Genomic DNA, 21047 nt, shown 5'->3' on the forward strand with positions numbered 1-21047 from the left:
AACTCTTTAACATTTAGAAGTAGTAATTGGTTATGAGGCACCTATTTAGTCCTATAAGGTCAGCATGTAATCTTGTGTATTTCAAACAGGGAGGCAGTTGATTTCTCCTTTTGCTAGTGTGCTTCCTGGATTTTCTCCGTGAATGTATCTCATTGTCTTTGGCTAAAACTTAGAGATGAATTCTTATTGAGTGAAGTTTCTTCACATTTATTATGTTCAAAGATGATTCTGAACTGCCTCATACTTAATCAGATTTCCAGGATTTTGTTTCCTCATCAGATCTTTGAAGTGTGATAAGACATTTCTTTTAATATATTTTACCAGATGATGTGCATATTGTCTTTCACCGCACATAGCCTGAAGTGAAGGGATTATTAACTAGGGAAGAGACAGATCCCAAGGCAGAGCATTAACCAACAGATAGGCTATGTGGGAGACGGTCAGAATTAAATAGCATCTGATGTGTTGGGACAAACAGGATGAGACAGAGTGAGGAACATACCTTGAATCTCCCCTCTGGTGGTAGTTTAGGATTTATAATACGGATGGCAAATATGTCCATTCACTGTCCCTATAATTCTGTAGATTTGAAGTGTTCTTTCCAGTTTCTATGACTGTTTGAATTCCAGGAGTTCATGTTGAATTTTTAAGATATTGTCTCTATTGTTAGTATCTTTTCCATGTTCTTGACTGTATTAAAGGAATCAGGTTTTGTGTTTCTTTTTATTTAGATCTGACAGAGTCTATTTGGCCAATATTCCAGTATTTCTGGGAGACAGACTATGGAATTAAATATGCTTTCTCTCCCTAAAAACAAGCCAGACAGATTTTTAAAGTGTAAAATGTCACATTAAAAAGTATAGCTTTTATATGATTTATTTTTCTTTAGATTTCCAAGTCAACTTTAAGTTGTCTGATATAAGCAACTGCATTAGTCAGAAATGACCTACACTTTCTCATTCCTTATTAACAGGACTAGCCTGTTAATCACTCAACCCTTATTAACAGAACTAGCACAGTTTACTAACATTTGCTTGGCATGAGTGATCCTTGCCAAAATGATCATACAGACTTTTCAAAGATAAACTCAGTTTATTTTTGTAATTGAGACATAATTCACATAATATTAAAGTGTATATTTCCATGTTTTGGGTGTATATTCATTATATTGTGCAACCATCACCACTGTGTACTTCTAGAACATTTCCATCACTCTGAAAAGAAACTCCACATTCATTTCCCCGGATGAACACTTTTGTCTCCATGGATTTGCCTATTCTAGACATTCCGTATAAATGGAATCATGCAATATGTGACCTTTGTGTCTGGCTTCTTTCAGTATCATGTTTTCATCCATGTTGTCACATGTAACAGTACTTCATTCCTCTATGGCTGTATAATATTCCATTATATGGATATACATAGATATATCAAGTTCTTTTCTTAAATTCTGTGTTCCTTTCCTAAAGTATTATTGTTAAATTATTATGAGTTCATTATTTTAAAGGTAGATGTTTAACTTTTGGGTTCTTACAGTGTCAATATTAATAATAGCTGGTATTCGTTGAGTGCCTGTCACATGTCAGGCCCTGTTCTGAATCATTCCTCACAATTGCACTAGTTGCCTTCTAAGATAGATGCTATTATCATCCTCATTTTCCAGATGAGAAAACTGAGGTGCAAAGAGCTTAAATAACTGGACCAAAGTTACAGTTTATAAGTGGCCAAGCCAGAATTCAAACCCAGGCATTCAGGCTCCAAAAATTAAATTATCCTTTGGAAAGAACTTTGCTTTTGAACTTGTGTATAAGCCTTTCTTATATAGTCCGTTTCTCTCTTGTCATCCTTCTATCTCTCCATTTCTTCCTCTATCCCCCTCATTTCAAATCAATCAATAACTGGTTTCTAGGTTATTTGTATGTTTAGAATAAAGCACTCAAATTAGGACTCTTTCACTGGAGTCTCAGAAATCTGTTCATGTAAAAGAATTTATTGGTTCACATTACTGGAGTCTAGGATATAGTAGGCTTTAGTCCAGTTGAGGTCAAGGAGCTCACACAATGTTGTTCAGGCTCCATCTTTCTTTATCTCTCATTCTGTCTTTCTTTGTATATTGGCTTTGTTCTATGGACAGTTTCCTTCATATTGCCAGGGACTTTGGTGGCAGCAGATTGAAACTTACATATAGTCTCAGCTTAACTGCCCAGTGGAAAGCGGTAGTCTTTTCTGAGAGCTCCAACAGCAAAACTCCAGAGAGTGCTCTGATTAGCTTGGCTGGGGTCACACACTTATTACAGAACCATCACTGTGGCCTGACAGATAGCGTACTCTGGCCAGCCTCTGCCCAACCACATACAGTGGGTTCTCCCCAGGAAATAGGTACTTGACTTAAAGAATGGGGATATAGGTGGTGGAGAGACAAAAAATTAGATGTCTGTAACTGAATTATTCAAGACAAAATATATAGTTGTCAAAAGCACTCAAATTCCTAACTTTGGCACTTTTACTTTAGTGAAAACTGTACAGTGTTATCTTTCCAATAGTACTTTGAATTTATATTAAAGTTATATAAAGATTTTGATTTCATTGAAGATAAGCTTTTTTTCAAGCTAATTGTGGTGGACTGATTTATACAGAAGGAAACTAGGCAAAAAATCATAGTGTGTCATCTCAAAGAACTTGTTCAAATTGCAAGGATCCCTGGTTTACTTTTTTTTTTTTTTTAAAGGAAAAGTGATCTTTAATTTTCCTATCCAAAACATGGATTTGACTTTTTAAAACCTTTTTATGATATAAACATTATCAAAAGTAGACATAATATGTAGTCTTTTTTTCCCACTTGCTATATTTCAGGCATTTTTTTAAAGCTGAGAGATATTATACATATATAAAACAGCAATTTTTAGTATATTCACAAGGTTGTACAACCATAGTCACTATCTAATTGCAGAATATTTTCATCACCTTTGAAAGAAACATCCTCTCAATAAGCGCTTGCTCCCCATTTTCTTTACCTCCAGCCTTTGGCAACCACAAATCTACTTTCTGTCTTTATGGAGATACCTATTCTGGATATTTTATATAAGTGAAATCATATGTGGCTTTTTGTGTCTGACTTCTTTCACTTAGCATAACGTTTTCAGGGTTCTTCCATGCTTTAACATGTATCAGTCCTGTTTTATGGCTGAATAATTCTGTTTCTCTGTTCCTCATTCATTTATTGCTTCTATTTTTTGGCTATTAGGAATAATGCTGCTATTTCCATTTGTGTATAAATTTTATGTGAACAGAAGTTTTCAGCTTTCTTGGATATTACATTAGTTTGCTAGGGCTCCCGTAACAAAATACCACAGACTGGGTGGCTTAAACAACAGAAGTTTATTCTCTCACAGTTTCGGAGGCTGGAAGTCCAAGATCAAGGTTTCAGCAGGTTTGGTTTGTCCTGAGGCCTTTCTCCTTGGCTTTCAGATGGGCCCCTTCTCTCTGTCTCCTCACATGGTTTTCTCTATGTGTATGTGCCTCCCTGGTGCCTCTTTCCATGTCTAAATTTCCTTTTTGTAAGGACACCAGTTAGATTGGATTAAGGCCCACACTAATGGGCTCACTTTAACTTAATCACCACTTTGCAGGTCCTGTTTCCAAATAGTCACATTCTGAGGTACTAATGGTTAGGGCTTCAACATAAGGATTTTTGGAGGCCACAATTCAGCCCATAACAGGAATACCTAGAAGTAGAATTGCTGGGTTATATGGTCACCCTATGTTTAACTTCTTGAGGAACTGCCGAACTGTTTTCCAAGGTGGCCGTACCATATTATATTCCCACTAGGAATATATGAGGGTTCTGATTTCTCCACATCCTTTCCAATATTTATTATTGTCTGTCTTTTTGAAGTGATGTTTTATTGTGGTTTTGCTTTGCATTCCACTAATGGCTAATGATGTTGAGCATCTTTTTATGTGATTGTGGGCCATTTGTTTATCTTTTAGCCTAATGTTTTCAAGATTCGTCCATGTTTTAGTATGTATCAGTCCTTCATTCCATTTTATGGCTGAATAATTTTGGTTTTCCCTCATTCATTCATTAATTCTGCTTTTTGGCTATTATGAATAATGCTGCTATGAACAGTTGTGTATAAGTTTCATGTGAACATAGGTTTTCACCTCTCTTGGGTGTAGTATTAGTTTGCTCGGGCTGCCATAATAAAATACCACATTTGGAAAAATGTCTATTCAAACCTTTGCCCATTTTTTAGTTGGTTATTTGTATTTTTATTGTTGAATTGAGAGAGCTCTTAATATACTCTGGATACTAAACTCTTATTAGATATATGATTTATAAATATTTTCTCCCATTCTATGGGTTGGCTTTTCACTTTTTATGAAGTGCAATTTTTCTCTTTTTTCCTTAGTTGCTTGTGTTTTAGGTATCATATCTAAAAAAAACTCTTGCCTAATCCAAGGTCATGAGTACCTATTTTCTTCTAAGAGTTTTATAACTTTGCTCTTACATTTAGATCTTTGATCTATTTTGAGCTAATTTTTTTATGTTTTATGAGGTAGGGTTCCCATTTCATTTGCATATGGATGACCAGTTGCCCCAGCACCATTTATTGAAAAGACTATTCCTTCCCATTGAATTGTCTTTGTACCCTATTGAAAACCAAATCATGAATGTATGGATTTATTTCTGGACTCTAAATTCTATTGCATTGATCTTTGTCCTTATGCAAGTTTCAAACAATCTTGCTTACTGTTGCTTTATAGTAAATTTTGAAATCAGGAAGTGAGAGTCTTCCTATTTTGTTCTTCTTTTTCAAGATTTTTTGGCTATTCCGGGTGTCTTGCATTTCCATGTGAATGTTAGGATTAGCTTGTCAATTTCTATAAAAAAAACCAGCTGGGATTTTTATAGGGATTCAACTGAATTTGTAGATCAATTTGAGGAATATTTCCATCTTAAGTTTTCCAGGCCATGAACATGAGATGTCTTTCCATTTATTTAGGATTTCTTTAATTTCTTTAAACAATAATCTTGTAGTTTCCAGTATACAAGTCTTGTACTACTTTTGTTAAATTTATTTCTAAATGTTGTATTCTTTTTGGTGCTATTACAAATGAAATTGTTTCCTTAATTTCATCTTGTAGTGTTTATTGCTAGTGCCCTGATTTACTTTGTTAAAATATTGTGCAAAACTACAGTTGACCCTTGAACAACATGGGTTTGGACTGTGAGGGTCCACTTATAAGTGGATTTTCTTCCATCTCTGCCACTCCTGAGACAGCAAGACCAACTCCTGCTCTTCCTCATCTTCCTCTGCCTACTCAATGTGAAGACAGTGAATATGAAGACCTTTATGGTGATCCACTTTGGTGAATAGTAAATACATTGTCTCTTCTGTGTGATTTTCTTAACATTTTCTTTTCTCTAGCTAACTTTATTGTAAGAAAACATGTATGTAATACATATAACATACAAAATATGTGTTAATCGACTGTTTATGTTATCTCTAAGGCTTCCAGTCATCAGTAGGTTATTAGTAGTTAAGTTTTTAGAGAGTCAAAAGTTATACTTGGATTTTTTTACTGTGTGTGTGGGGTGTCGGTGCCCCTAACTCCTGTGTTGTTCAAGGGTCTGCTGTACATATAACATTGACTATCCTAGCCATTTTTAAGTATACAGTTCAGAGATGTTAAGTACATTCACATTGTTTGTAACTAATCTCCAGAACTCTTCATCTTGCTGGATTTACTTTTAATTTGAAAGATTTATATGACCGTTTAGCTGTTTTGCCTATAATGCCATGCCTTCTGGTTTTTCCTTTCTTGCACCTGTAATTGAAATCTCCTGGTCAGAGTAGGGGGTAGGGGATGTGGATATTTTATGACTTATAGAATATATTGATACTTATTTTCTTTTCATGTCTGTAAACTTTTATGTGTGCATTGCAAACAAAAACTGATGGTGTTCTATTGGAGATGTCCTAGCTTAGTTTCTTTGGTAATGTAATCTGTTACTGAGTCAGTTGTCTAAGGTTAATGTTAGATGTTAAGAGAGAACTGGTTTATTGAAACACATTAGTAGCCAGAATGAGCTCAGGCTGTTGCCTGTATTTACAGTATGGTGGAAGGAGTGGTTGGTTCAGATTTTTCTCAAAGACCACAATTACATCAGGAAAAAAATTCCTGTGTGGTGTAGAGTTGCTGTGAATAGTTACTTTTGGCACTTTGACTTTGGTTTCATGTTGCCTTCCAAAAGGTCTATCTAAGGCTGTAGAACTGCCTCAGACTCCAGTGTTCTATGTAGATGTGCTGTAAATATCCTTTTCAGGGGGCATAAGATGAAGTTAACATTTGCTAAGATGGATTTCTATATGCTCTAATTTTAGCAGGAAAGATGTGAAACTCTATTTGGCAAACTATTATCCAAATAAAGTTATGTCAAAAAAATGAATTTCTTAGGTTCATTTCATGAACTAATTTTATTCAGCTCTTGATTACATTTCCTGTGTGTAGAGCATGTTTCACACTTGGTAACTGACTCTCATTTAAAGAGAATGAATGGCCAAATTAAATGAATGTCCTTTTGAGCAGTTTTCAAATGCATGCATTTCTGATTGGTTTTGTTTGCCTTATTCAATGGAGAAAATAATTCTTGTGGCCATTTCATTTTAAGAGGACAATGTTGAGTGGCTTCTCATAATTTAAAATACGAATAATTATGCTCCCTTGTTTATGTTTGATGGAAACTTAGAATTGAAATCTTGGCTTTTTTCTCTCTCTGGCTCTGCACACTGCTGCCCAGAATGTGTTGGACAGGTATGGTGTGCTGAACTTCATGTAAATCAAATTTTCTTTTTTAATTTTTAAAAATGACTATTGTGTCTTTGTGAAGCAATGAAAAAAATGAGGATTAAATTTAAAGGGAATTATATTTTCCTTTGCTCATACTCATAAAGCAGTGCAAGACAGAAGAAAACTCTCAAGTGATAGTTGACCCATGGCTGTACTAGTATTGATATACTTTTTTTTAAATCAGTTATTTGAAATTCAGTTAAATAGTAGGATATTTGCTTAATGGTAGTTGACATTGCCTCACAGTTTTTGGAATGTTTTAATATTTTTCAGTTATCTAAACCTTTTGCTTATTTCTTCAGTATAAATTTATGTTTTATGAAATCGGATGTGCCAACAGTGTCTTAAATGATATTAAAGGATGTTGTACTGAGAATGCTGAGCAGCGATTTGTTCCTCCATTTCTTCAGAACAAGAAGAAATAGGTTTAGATTATATTTCAGTGAATATTAATGTAATTCCCTAGTAGTAGGGGCATTAAGACATACATCTTTATAGCTTTATTTATTAAAATAACAATACTTAACATTTTAGTATATGCTATATAGGTGATATTGTATTAAGCACTTTATATACATTATCTCACTCTTATCAGGTCCTATGAGGTAGAAACTATTATTTCTATCATTTTGTAGATATAGAAACTGAGGTTTGAAAGGTTAAATAACTTACTAAGGTTGTACAGCTAATAAGAGATTCATTGTTGAAACCAGACCATCTGACTATAGAGCCTAACTAACCACAGTGTAATAGGAAGAGGATAAACATGTGCTGCCCATTACATTTTTTTTTTAAATTAAAAAAGACAATACAGTGTTTCACTATGTTGCCCAGGTTGATCTCAAACTCCCTGGCTTAAGTGATCCTCCTGCTTCAGCCTCCTGAGTATCTGGGACCACAGGTGTGTGCCACCGTGCCTGGCTGTCTATTGTATTAAATATTCACCATGGTTGATCAATCAGTTATAGATAGTAACAGACAACTGAGAGTAGAAGTACAAGCAAAGAAGTGCCACTGTCATGATTTGGTTCAGGAAGTCATATAAGTAAGGATGTGTCTCTGATTTTTTTTCAGTCTTCCTGCTAGGTTTTGAATTTCTAAGAAGGATGATGTGGTTCATGTGTGAATTATTTGTGATAAAATAGTCAAGATACAAAATCCTATTAAGATAACAAAGATATAATATAATATATGGAAAACTCAGAAATCAGCAAGAAATACATTAAAACCCTTTCCATAAATGGGAAAAACAAACAGATAGTATAAATACAATTAAGGGATATAGAAAACTAAGTCTTGTAAGTAATAAAATGCAAATTTAAAACATAATGTGTTGTGAGTTTTGCCTGGTAAATTAGGAAAAACTTCTAAAATGTTAAAACTCAAAGCTGGTACTCTCATTCATTGCTGATGGCATTTTAAAGTAGTGTGTTAGAAGAATAAAATAACTCAATCAGTAAATATATATCCCTCTTTCCTGGCACTAATTTAGTAAATGTGAAATGCACATACTTCTTTTTCTTTTATATTGAGAAGCATGTTTTACTAAACTTATCTGCATTAGGCAAGAAAAACTTTGATTACTCTTTTTGTTAACTACAGATGAAAATAATTAACAGCTGTTGAGCAGAAATGTTGATTTAGTATTTTTCTTAAAATTATTAACCATGAGAGATGTATTTTAATGGCCAACCCATTCCCAAACTTAAATCGCATAATAATCTGTCAGTAACCTAATTGTTTATGTGTAATATTCTGGTCCATAGGAACATGCGTGTTTTATATATGAGTATTCTATAATTTTGCTACTGGTTTATTAAACTTGGGAAAATAATTTGTTATTTTTTATTTACTTTATAGCTATGACTGAGCAAGTAATTCCCATAATATATTATTTTGCAGGTATTCACAGTTTTATATGGAGGATAGTTTTTGCCATTATAACATGTTTAACCATCATTTCTTTGATGGAAAGGTAAGAATTATGACCGTTATCTCTTTCTTCTCTTATTGTGGAATAACAAATTCCAGAATACCTTCTTTGTTATTTTTCTAAATTCCTTCAAGATCAAATTGTGGCTCTTCTGCCATTTATTGGTATTTATTTTTGTTCATTCACTGTTTATTGAGCATCTAGAAGTGATTTTGTTACTCCCTTTTTATGACTTTTCACTGCTTTTTGGGTGAAGACCCACATTCTTATCAAGGCCCAGGGGCTTGTCCCCTGCTTTGGTATTTGTGTTGCTGGGCACAGGGCTTTCATCTTGAACTAGTCAGTTTCTTTCGACCACAGGGAAGGCCCAGGCTTTTCCTGCTGGCCTCTGTTCTCTCTTTGCCTTAATAACTTCTATTCATCTTTCAGAACTTTGTTCCGAATCACTTCTGCCAGCCTCCTCTGATCCCCCCATCCCCAACAAGGTCAAGTTCTCCTTTGTAGATTTACCACACATAATTAAATGCATGCGTCAGGGCAGGGGGTGTATGGGAAATCTCTATACTTTCCTCTCACTTTTGCTGTGAACCTAACACTGATGTAAAAAAAAGAACTCTTTAAAACAAAGGGGCAGTGGCTTAAAAGAAAGCTTCTTTCAATATGATGTTAATAATGTCACTGAGAATAAACAATATAGCAGAGCTGATACTTCTCCCAGTATGAGCTCTTTGTCATTCCTATTATAAAATAAAATCCATAACCAGCCAAGTAATGATACCTGACAGGAGGTTGACCAAAAATGTTTTGAAGTTATTGAGAAGACAACCCATAGATATATGCGTATATATAAATTTTTTTAAAGTTATGAACCCAGCCTAACTATATATTGTGTTTTGAGATATTAGTTAATGATAGAATAAAAACCAAGCAAGACTAGAAATGTCAGCATTGAGGAAATGAAAACAAATACTAAATTGTTGGTTGGGGTTGAAAAATGAGTTCCCTGATTTAATAAGTATAGCACTTCTTCTGTTTGAATTAATTTAGCATTGGGATATATATTTTTCAGCCCCGATAGCCATTAAAACCAAGTACTGAAATAAATACTTAGAATTAGACGTATTTCACTGTTTCCCAAAAGGTTTGTGTGGTTGGTAATCACTAGGATTTGAGAACTGAGTAGATGAGCTTGAAGGAGAGCAGGGACTTGACTTGCCAGTGAGTGATGAGGGTCTTCCCAGGCAGGACGGTGGCAGTGGCGAAAAGAGAGAAAAGAACTGGGTTCTGTAGGCATTTCACAGACTGTGAGGCGTGTACTGGGGAGAAGTCAAAGCTGACTTGGTGGTCTGGCCTGGGTTTGTATTTTATTCTTCAAAACAGGGTAGTGAAGTTTAGAAGTGATGAGTTTGTGGAGCTGGCAGGATACTGACATGGGGGTGTCCAGTATGGCTCTTGAAACTGTGGGACCCTTCCCAAGTCAGGGAAGAGAAAAAAATAGGAAAAAAGAAGAAGAAGAAGAAAAAGAAACTGTGGGGCCTTGACCTCAGAGTAGATGACGAATAGTGGGTTAGGGTTTTTTGTTGTTATTGTTTATTTGTATTTAATACCATACCATGATTTTGCTTTTAATTTTGAATAATAAAGACAACAGAAGGGTTAAATTACATTTAAATACATAATGGTTGGCTAGCAATTTCATTTATTTTTTTTAAAGTAACACATAATTAGGCTTTTTCTAGGACATTCTGTGTAACTTACTATTGAAAATTTGTAGGAAATTACCTTATAAATTTCTAAAATAATGGTTGGAATAAGCTGCCAAGCTTGAGCACTACTTTATCTTTCCCTGAAGAAAACAGCCGTCCAGCTAAGGCTTTCCTTACTCTATATTTTAGCAGCAGCCTCTAAATAGCACTGCAGCTGCAGAGATTGATCTGTAGAAACCCATTGTTTTAATGATTTTATTATCTGCCGTTTTTCTACCTACTCCCGGAGTCAAGTTTCTCAGTAGAGATTTACCAGCCACTAATCAATCACTAAGTATTTAAGTGTCTGCTCGATGCCTGTGAGGCTGTACAGGGTACTTAGGACGACAGAAGACTCCGCTGCTGCACCTAAGCACCTGGCAGTCCACTGCATTAAAGAAGCAAGAGTTCCCCACACAGGATTTTCTCATTGCAAATCACACAGTCTTGAAGGTATTAAAAAAATGTCGCATGCCTTAATGGTAAAAAGGGTTAAAGTATGTATAGAGGATAGCTAATTAAAATGCCACACGTTATTTTTGTGATAACTGAGATGATGGAAAGAGTCAAGTTACTGTCCACACTGGTGGCATAACAAGCATCTGTGTCCCATACAGAGGTGGTCAACATCAGGACCCTCAGCAACTTGTGGTGAGCCATGATGCCACTGATTCTTACCTGGAAAAAAAAATTCTTTAATTTTTTTTTAAATTAGGAGTTTAGGCATGATTTACTTGTATATTTTCTTTTTATACTTTTTTAACTCTAAGGAATTTGAAGGTTTTCAATATCATCTTCTGTGCTTTAAGTCCTTGTTCATGTAAGCAGGTTAAGGAAGTGCCAGGTAGTGCTTGAAAAATGATTAACCTTCTTGACATACCATCATCTGCTGTAGGAGTTTCAGTAGGAAGTTAATAAAGACTCTCCTAGGGAAAAAGGATTATTGTGTTTTTCCTCTCATCACTTGGGTCTTCTAAATTGAGTTAGTAGTATAACAAAATATATTTGATTATAAAGTACATATAGGCTTATTAAAGTTTAAAATGCCCTGAAACTTTAAAATCTTGTGCCATTTTATATATTGTAAGTGCTGATTTACTTTTATAGATGAGTACAGTTAGCCTTCTGCATCTGTGGGTTCCACATCTATGGACTCAGCTGTGGATCAAAAATATTTAAAGAAAAAAATGTACAGCGGCATCTGTACTGAACATGTACAGACTTTTTTTCTTGTCATTCTCTAAACAATATAGTCTATTTAAATAGCATTTATATTGTATTAGGTATTATAAGTCATCTAGAGATGATTTAAAGTATACAGGAGGATTTGCGTAGGTTATATGCAAATATTATGACCCTTTATGTCAGGGACTTGAGCACTTTGGTGTGGGAGGTCCTAGAACCACCCCCATGGATACCGAGAGAGGACTGGACTTGGAAACTACTTCCAAGTCAGTAGACTGGAGGTACTGTTGTAGGTGTATCTCTTAATAACTTCACCCAAAGCAAAAAGTGTTAAATATTTTTGTTAATGTTGACTTTACAATTATTAGAAACACTCAAGTTAACCTGTTGGGAAAACATGTTAATAGCATGGTTTCACGGACTAGATAAGCTTTGTTATTCGTGAACTTTCATTTATTGACTTACTCCGCATGTTCAAATATGCCTATCATTTACCTGATATTCAAAAACATGTGTATGGTTTTTTTTTTTTTGAGACAGAGTCTCGCTGTGTTGCCCGGGCTAGAGTGCCGTGGTGTTAGCCTAGCTCACAGCAACCTCAAACTCCTGGGCTCAAGCGATCCTCCTGCCTCAGCCTCCTGAGTAGCTGGAACTACAGGCATGAGCCACCATGCCTGGCTAATTTTTTTCTATATATTTTTAGTTGTCCAGCTAATTTATTTCTATTTTTTTAGTAGAGACAGGGATCCCGCTCTTGCTCAGGCTGGTCTCGAACTCCTGAGCTCAAACGATGCACCTGCCTCGGCCTCCCTGAGTGCTAGGATTACAGGCGTGAGCCACCGCACCCAGCCAACATGTGCATGTTTAACTGATAATTTGTAACTGTTATTAAACTGAACTCATGGCAATGGACAGACCAGATGGGCAAAAAATATGTCTAATTCTTCTCTGTGTCCCCAGTGTTCAGCACCGTCCCTGCTTCTGTTTGTTGAATTGAATTTAACATTTTAGGTGGTTTTTGTGGATAATGAGTTTCTCTCTTTGAGGTTACTAAATTTAGTTTTTTAATTTAACCATTTGAAATGTGTAGCCTTTTGATAGTGATGGTGTTTGAATTCGCAATTTTAAAAACCTGCTTATCAAGGAACCCAAAGATAAAATCTTACGAGGGCTGACTGAGAGTGGCTTTGTGGTGTTACTGAGGGTCGCTGCAGTGGCAGGATGACTTGGAAAAGTTTCCAGCACTAAGAGTGAGACTGAATTTAATGCATTCTCCTTCAAATAGGATGAAATGCCTCTCTCTAGTCCTAATTTAGAAATGAATTTTTATTTGTTCCAGGCTGCCCTTGAAGTATGCAGAGCATTTTTACAGGAAGATGAAGGTGAAGGAGTCATTATGGTGACAGATCCTCCTTTTGGTGGCTTGGTTGAACCTCTGGCTGTTACATTCAAGAAGTTAATTGCTATGTGGAAAGAAGGTCAAAGTCAAGGTGTGTAATTTATTACCTCAAAATAAACACATATCTATGTATCTACTTCCTGTCAAATATTAGCTGAGCTCAGTGAATCAGAGCACTGATATAAAATACATGTCTTGGATTCTTCTCTCTTCTTTAAAACAGTCTTATTTGATGATGTGGCAACCTTCATTATCATGATAGACTTTATATTATTATAATCATGTGTTTTTAAAATGGCTTGAAGGTAAAATATTTTTCGTGGGGATAATGGGACATGAGGAAGAACAACAGTAAACTGTTGTCATTCATCAATAAATATTTACTGAGTGGCCACTATGTGCCAGGAACTGTTTAGATACTAGGAATAGATTAGTGAAAGCAGACACATATCTCTACCCTATGGACCTTACATTCTCTGTGCCTAAGGTCTTGCCCAGAACTCTAAGAAGGCATCCACCCTCAGGGCCAGAGCTTTAACCTTTGCCAAGATTTGAGTGTGGAGGTTGGATATCCAACAGGCTGATAGTGGTTATCAGTGACACAGATTCCCAGCCCTAGAGGTAGATTATTGGCTGGGGGTTATTATTATGTTTAAAGTGGCTTAGGACTTCAAAGTATATTATGTGATTATCTAATTAGTCCATACACTTATTTTTTAGAAATAGTTTCTAGCTTGCAAGTTGATAAATTGTAAGAGTGTCAGGAATTGTGTCATCAAGCTTCTCCATTAATTGTGCTACATAAATAGTGAGCTTTGGGGACAGAATGCAAATGAAATCTAAAACATGACTAATATTGTTAAGTATTTCACTTACTTGCTGTTCTTAAGTCCTCTAATCATAGTGAATAAAATCAATGTTATTGGGGAAGCAATAAAGAGCTTTTGTGGGCTTCAATTCCTGTTCTACCACTTATTAGCTGCATGAACTTGATAGCTTGAGGCTTCAGTTTCACCATCTGTAAAATGGGATTTTTAATATCTAACTCTAGGGGTTACTATAAGGAGACAATGTATAGAAAGTACCTAGCATACTGCTTCGGCTGTACTGGTTACTCTGTAAATAATATAATAGCTATGTTCCCTGTCTCTCATAAAAACTAATTTTGAGGCTGGGCCTGGTGACTCACGCCTATAATCCCAGCACTTTGGGAGGCTGAGGTGGAAGTATTTCTAGAGGCCAGGAGTTTGAGACCAGCCTGAGCAAGAGTGAGACCCTGTCTATACCAAAAATAGAAAAAATTAGCCAGGCGTTGTGGTACGCACCTGTAGACCCAGCTACTCGGAAAGCTGAGGCAGGAGAATTGCTTGAGCCCAGGAGTTTGAGGTTGCAGCGAGCTGGGATGACGCCACTGCACTCTAGCCTGGGCAACAGAGCAAGATCCCATCTTAAAAAAAAAAAACAAAACTAATTTTGATAAGATTGATTTTAAGACTCTTCCATGATTAAGAAAAGGTTGACTCATCCCTGAAAACCAAAATAAATAGTTGTGGCAGAGCTAGGGTTCAGACCCAACTCTTTCTGCCTTCTAGTCCAGGGTTTCTTCCACTAATCATGACTACCTTTGTGCTTCGGAGTGATACTCCTTCTTCATTTTCCGCTTTTTGGGTAATATCTTTGCCTTTACCTAGACTATAGTAATATACATATAAGGGTTATTTTTACATGCCTTTTGTAGCTATGTCTATACAGAAAAGAATATTTCCACTGACCTTTGGGAAAGGTCAGGTTGTAAGTGGCACTGTGGTAAACATTCTTTTTGGGTGAGATTTAAATATGTTGAACAATTACAATTTCTCACAATACCAGAGGCAGCTTTCTATGTTTTCTTTAATATCAGTTTCTTATTTTCTTTCCCCTTTTTTGTGATCCACTAGATGACAGTCACAAAGAACTACCCATTTTCTGGATTTTCCCCTATTTTTTTGAATCCCGCATTTGTCAGTTTTTTCCAAGCTTCTGCATGCTGGATTACCAGGTATGGTAAATATTCTGTTTTATGGCATGGTTGGGGAATGGATATTCTGCTTAAATAGATATTTTGATAAAAATGTGCATTGATTTTGGTAAATTAAAATACTGTGAGCTGCATTAAACACTAAAATTATATCATATATAGTTTAGCCCAGTTTAAATGTCTGTAATCCCTAGGGTGCTTGTTGAAAATATAGATTCTTGAGTACCAAAAAAAAAAAAAAATCCCTACTAAATTAAATTCAGAGGGCAAAGCCCCAAGAAAAATTATTTTACCAAGCTTCTCAAGTGATTCTGAAGTTCAGCTGGGTTTTATACTAACTGATCCAATCTTTTCTCATCACCAGAAGATTTTGCAGCCGCTAGGATTGTCATTATGAACGTTGGTTTGCTCTGTTAAGAGGTTGTAGAAAAATAAATCACTTTTTCTGGTTGGTGGAATGCCATGTACACTTTACTGTGTCACTGAGAGGATGGCAGGAGCATCACAGAAGGCAGAGATGGCTTTCTGTGTGAGTGTGAGCGTGCTGATTCAGAGTGGGAGTTATTGGAGTGAGCAACTTGCTCCTTCCCAGCACTGCCTGTGGTATGTTCCCTATACCCGAGATGAGAGTGAGGCCGGTGTACATGGTGGCTCCACCTTGTCCTTTAAGTTCTTTCTGCTTTAATGTCCACGTTCCTGGGTTTGTTTCTTTGGGTTTGAAGTTAACCCTGTTGTTGCCATCACTATGTGTGGTCACCACGTGGGGACTACTTCCTCTTTCTGTAATGACATTTTTCTATTTCAGTTTTCTGAATAATTGACTAGCCTCTGATTTAAGGCTTTTCAGCCCTTTATAGTTTTAACTGTAAATGTCTTCACTAGTTGTTGGAAGGTAACACTTGGTTCTAATCTTTCTAATCTTGAAGGCATAAACCATTAAGAAAATTATTTTGAAATTCTGAAAGAAACAATGTTACCAAAAATGAGAGGACAGACCCTGTGATTCTACCTAAACAGCAAATATTATAATTTCGAAGTATCCACTTATAATCTTTTTCAAAAAGCACTTTTTACATATTTGTAATCGTAGAAGACAATTTCGAATTCTGCTTTCTTCGCTATGTCTTGTAAGTATACATTTTTAAAGGTAGCTACATAATCCTTATGCTTTTACTTCTTTTAAATTATTTCATTAACAAGTTTGGTTATCTTTCCCTTTTTCTTGGGCTATAGGTTGTTTTACCTTAAGGTAGTATAAATAGCACTGCTATAAACATTTTTTTGTATATAATTTTTCCATATTTTCCGTAACTTTCTTAAAATAGATTTCCAAAACTGAGATTACTTTATCAAATTTAATGGACATTTTTATGGCTATTGAGCCATATTAACAGGTTCCTTTCCGAAAGTGTGTAGCACAAGCCATTTTAACCTTGAGTTGTTCAGCTCTGCTTCAGGCAAAATCTATGTAATAATTCTTAAATCTGGTTTACTCTCCTTTTTAGGACATCTAGTTTTCTGTTTCTTGTCTGAGGGATGCTCCTAGTATTGACATTTGCAATGCAAAGATAGCTGACATATTCTGAAGATGTTAACTAAGTAAACTGGTTCCAGTTTTCAGCAGTTCCTGCTGCCTTTGGCAATGAATAATTGTCTACTTAGATGCTTGGCACAAAGTAGGTGCCCTATATATATTGAATGAATAACTGAGTGAAAAAGCATGAACTATGAAGTAAAAAAGGATTTGGGTTTTAATCCTGGTTCTGCTACTTGCTTGACCTCTCTGAAACTCATCTTACTTGTTAAGTGAGTGTAGCAATAATGTATCTTAAGGTTTGAAGGATTTTGTGAGATAATGCATGAAATGGCTAAGCCCAGTTCTTAACACACAGCAAGTGTAGAGTTTAGGTTATTGCTGTCGCCATTGCCGTCACCATCACTGTCATCATTCAGAAAGTCTTCTTTATGTCCTTTTTTTGTACAATATCTGAGACATTAAAATGGCATAATACAAGGTCCCTCAGAAAACTGTTGCATCCACATTTGGGCAAGAGTTTGAAATGGAGGGGGCGGGAAAAGAAGGCAGATCTAGAATACAGTGGATGAGAAAGGTTAGCGTGGAATAACCTACCGTGGCTTGTTTAGGCAGCCTGTGTTATTAGGAAAGAACTTTTGGAAATACCAGAGTTACAGTTTGGAGAAACAGTTGCAAGGTCCAAGCTTGTGGAAAATAATTATATGCCCCAGTGTATTGGTGGGAAAAGGCTTTGATTAGGTCATGTGTGTCTGACAGGCTAAAAAGCAGTCTTTTCAATAAAGAGAGCCAACTTTTAGAAAGAAAAATGAGAATAAACTATACTAAAGAAAATTTAAGTGTTTTGTAATTCTGACAAAAGGTAAGAACAGTGCTTCCCAGGACATTCTCATGTTGGAAAAACTGATTTCACCGTGTTGCATGTATTTATAAACCTTAATTAAGATGTACTTCCTCTTTGATGACTTTTCTATTTTCTTTTTTGAAAATTTCTCTGGACCTATTATTATTATTCCTTTCTGAGCCTTTTGCTTTCTTCTTTTTCTTTCTTTTCTTACTTTAACTTCATTTTGTGGTACTCTTGTTTTCTTTTATGTTAGCCTTCACCAAATGAAACATTTGAAAGTCTTCTCCCCTCCTTCCCAGATTTTTTCCACAGACCTTGATTAGGCTTTTTTTCCGGACATCACCCAAGATGATTATTAGTCCCCAAACCGCAATGCAGTAAAAAAACAAAATCACTAAACCTGTTTTTTGAAAATACTTTTCAGGTAAGAGGAAGACGGAAATGCCACACATCTTCATAAAACGTAAATTATGTAGACTCTTCAGTGATGAAGCACTTGATGAGTACAGAATAAAATAGTCATCAAAGATCTAGAAAACCCTGAGTTTTATTAAGGACAGATTAGAAAGGAAGCATATGATGATGAAAAGAAACTCTCATTTAGAGGCAGAAGTTTTGAGTCCTGGCACTGCCTTTTAGAAGCTAGTTAATCTTGGGGGACATCACTTTATCTCTCCAGGTCTCTGTTTCCTTACCTGTAAAATAAAATGATTGAACCAGAAAAGAGACGGCAGGTAAGTTTCACTGTTGGTGCTAAGCCTGATAAATTGCTAGTGATTTTCTGGAGAATTTGTTGAGAATGGCATGGTCAGTAGCAAAGAGTAGCATGACTAGCAATGTCTGCCATGGGGGCCGGGGCAGGGAGTGGTGGCATTTATGTCCTGTATTTACCGTATCTGCATTAGATGATCTCATATCCCTGCCGCCTTGGGCATTCTGTTCTCTTGTTTCTTCTTAATATGGGATCACTTGTCTGGAGTGTTAAAAGTAGAAATAGAGCTCTTTGCTTTTGTCATAGCTATCCTTTTTTAAAATCATCCTGGGTAGACACTGTTTTTCTAGATTAGTTTCACAGTCAGAAATGAAGATATTTTGATAGGAATTTCTGGGAAATTATTGCAAATTACAAGATAGCTATGGAAATTCTTGAAATTCAATCTATATTAAACATAAAACATTTAGTGGGTTTAGAGTGAATAGGGGGTAAGAGGTGTGTGTATGTGTCTGTATATATATATATACATTTTAAGTAAGAGTTACACGGGATGTGGGGAATATGACTAAAAGACCTTGTTGCTGTGGTAGAAGCCGATTGATGGAGCTGAAGAGTGCACTTGGGACCTTTTGTGTATACTGAAATTCGGTGTAACACAATGCTTAGGGAGTTACCGAAATGCAAGCCTTTGTTTCCTGGCATGACACCTGGAACATAGTAGGTACAAAATAAATGTTAACTTGAATGTCTTGGTCTCCATTTCCGTAGTTTCAGTCTCACGGTACAGAAGACATTTGCGTATAGATAAAATTAAAAGTTAGGAATTGCAGAGATTTTGTGCTTTCCCTCATTTCTATACAGTACTTCATCACATTAATCAGTTCCATGGGAGAAATTTTCTGTTTGAAAATGCCTCTAATCATCATTGTGAGTGAAATGTCAGCGATAATGATGGGAAAATGGTGTATCAGCTCTACTACTAGTGATATGCAATTTGCAAAATTGTGTTTGCTTTACAGCACTTCCATAGGAGGTTTATTTGTGTGGATGAAGCTATGAAATATGGATGTATGTTAGAGGTACATTAATTTACCCTAGCAGCATGTATTTTACATACCATATGTTTATAGTTAATTAGCACAACAAACCCACATTTAAAAATAATAATAATCTCAATTAGGTTATGCAAAATCAAACAATCAACCACCTTCCTGACACATACATTCTCTGACTCCTTGGGTAACCATAAAGAAATTGTTTTTTTATCCCTTCTCTTCCATCTGCTATCTATTATATTGCATAGAATATTCCATGTACTAGAAATCTTTCTAAAGTATTATTTTCCAGCATTTTAAAATCTTCATAAGATTCTCTTGGGAAGGATTTTTTTCTTATGACACACATAAATGTTCAAAACATCTTTGTTGAACTTAATAAGGTACCATATATTTATTGAGTACACAGAGGAGTGCATTAGAGGAAAAAACATGAATTTAAATCATTTCAAAAGAAAACTACTTAAGGTACTATTTTAAGGTGATTTTGTGGTAAAATCTATTTTTTTGTCTTAGCCTCTAATAGGTAACATATATTCACAGAATTTTAAAAGTTGGAAAGAAACATAGAGGTATAACCTAGGCTGACTTCCCGATGTAATAATCCTCGCCACTAAATTCATGACCAGCAGTGATCTAGCCTCACTTGAATGCTTCCAGTGAGCAGAGGCCTGCAGCCTTACAAGGATATGCAATTTATTTAATAGCTCTAATCGTTTGAAAATTTTCTCATATTGAGATAAAATATGCTCCCCATTAACTTCTAACCATTGGTCCTAGTTCTTTTCTCTGAGGCAATAAAGGATAAGTCCAATTTCTATTCCATATGACACCCCTTCAGTTATAAAACAGCTAGTAGGTACTCCCAGCCTTCTCTTTTCTGAATAAACACACCCAATTTGTTAAACTATAAATTCTGTTCATTCCCATTATTTTTGTTAGAAATGAACTGGTTTTATCAGTGCCTCTCTTAAGATGGAGTGACTGAGCACAGAGCTTCAAATGTGATCTAACCTTGTACTTCCCTTGTTATGATACTGTACTTCCAAATAGCTCATGCACGCTTGTGCTGGACTGTGGACTCACCATGCTCACAGTCAGCCGGGAGTTTTTTCACATTGTCCTTTGGGTCTCCTCATCCTGTACTTCGTTTTTTCCACTGCTGAACCTTGGCTTAAACTAGACAGGGCTGGAGAGTGAGCCTAGGGATCTGCCGTTGAAGACCTCTCCTTCCCTTGTCATCAACTTCTTACATTTTTGTGATTCACTTATTAAATAGCTAACTTGGAAGCCAGTTCCATTCGTAAGTTCTTAAGTGTATTCTTGTTTAGAATTCAAACAATTCATTACAACGTATCTGAACGTTGGGGCTTACCTATACTGACCTCATAAAAACCTCATGGTATTCTTTTGGATAAGCTAGAGCAGTGGTTCTCAAACTGTAACACTCCTGGAGGGCTTGTTAAAACACAGATTACTGGACCCCAGTCCCAGAGTTTCTGATTTATTAAGTCCTAGGTGAGCTGAGAATTTGCATTTCTAACAAGATCCCAGGTGATGCTGATGTTGCTGATTCAGCACCACACTTTGAGAATTACTGATCTAAAGAAAGTTGGATTTAGTGGCCAGGTGGATTCAGGTCAGGCTTAAAACCAAATTGAGAATGTATGTGAGTAATAGGTTGAGGGAGGAGATGGAAGCAAGAAGAGAATAGAAATCATGCTTGTTAGCTTTACTTTGCTTTCAAGGTAATCTGCTGAAA

General features: G+C 35.9%; 1 protein-coding gene across 1 annotated transcript in view; it reads left to right on the forward strand.

The window, feature by feature from the left end:
- ZCCHC4 (zinc finger, CCHC domain containing 4) overlaps positions 1 to 21047 on the forward strand; it is a 47337-nt gene that overhangs the window by 17178 nt on the left and 9112 nt on the right. The window contains exons 6-8 of the mRNA XM_012664195.1: positions 8758 to 8830; positions 13058 to 13208; positions 15055 to 15155. Of these exons, the coding sequence (XP_012519649.1) occupies positions 8758 to 8830; positions 13058 to 13208; positions 15055 to 15155 (325 nt within the window). The remainder of the gene's footprint in view (positions 1 to 8757; positions 8831 to 13057; positions 13209 to 15054; positions 15156 to 21047) is intronic.

Source organism: Propithecus coquereli, unplaced genomic scaffold, assembly GCF_000956105.1.
Source record: "Propithecus coquereli isolate 6110/MARCELLA unplaced genomic scaffold, Pcoq_1.0 Scaffold87, whole genome shotgun sequence".
Classification (NCBI taxonomy): Eukaryota; Metazoa; Chordata; class Mammalia; order Primates; family Indriidae; genus Propithecus; species Propithecus coquereli.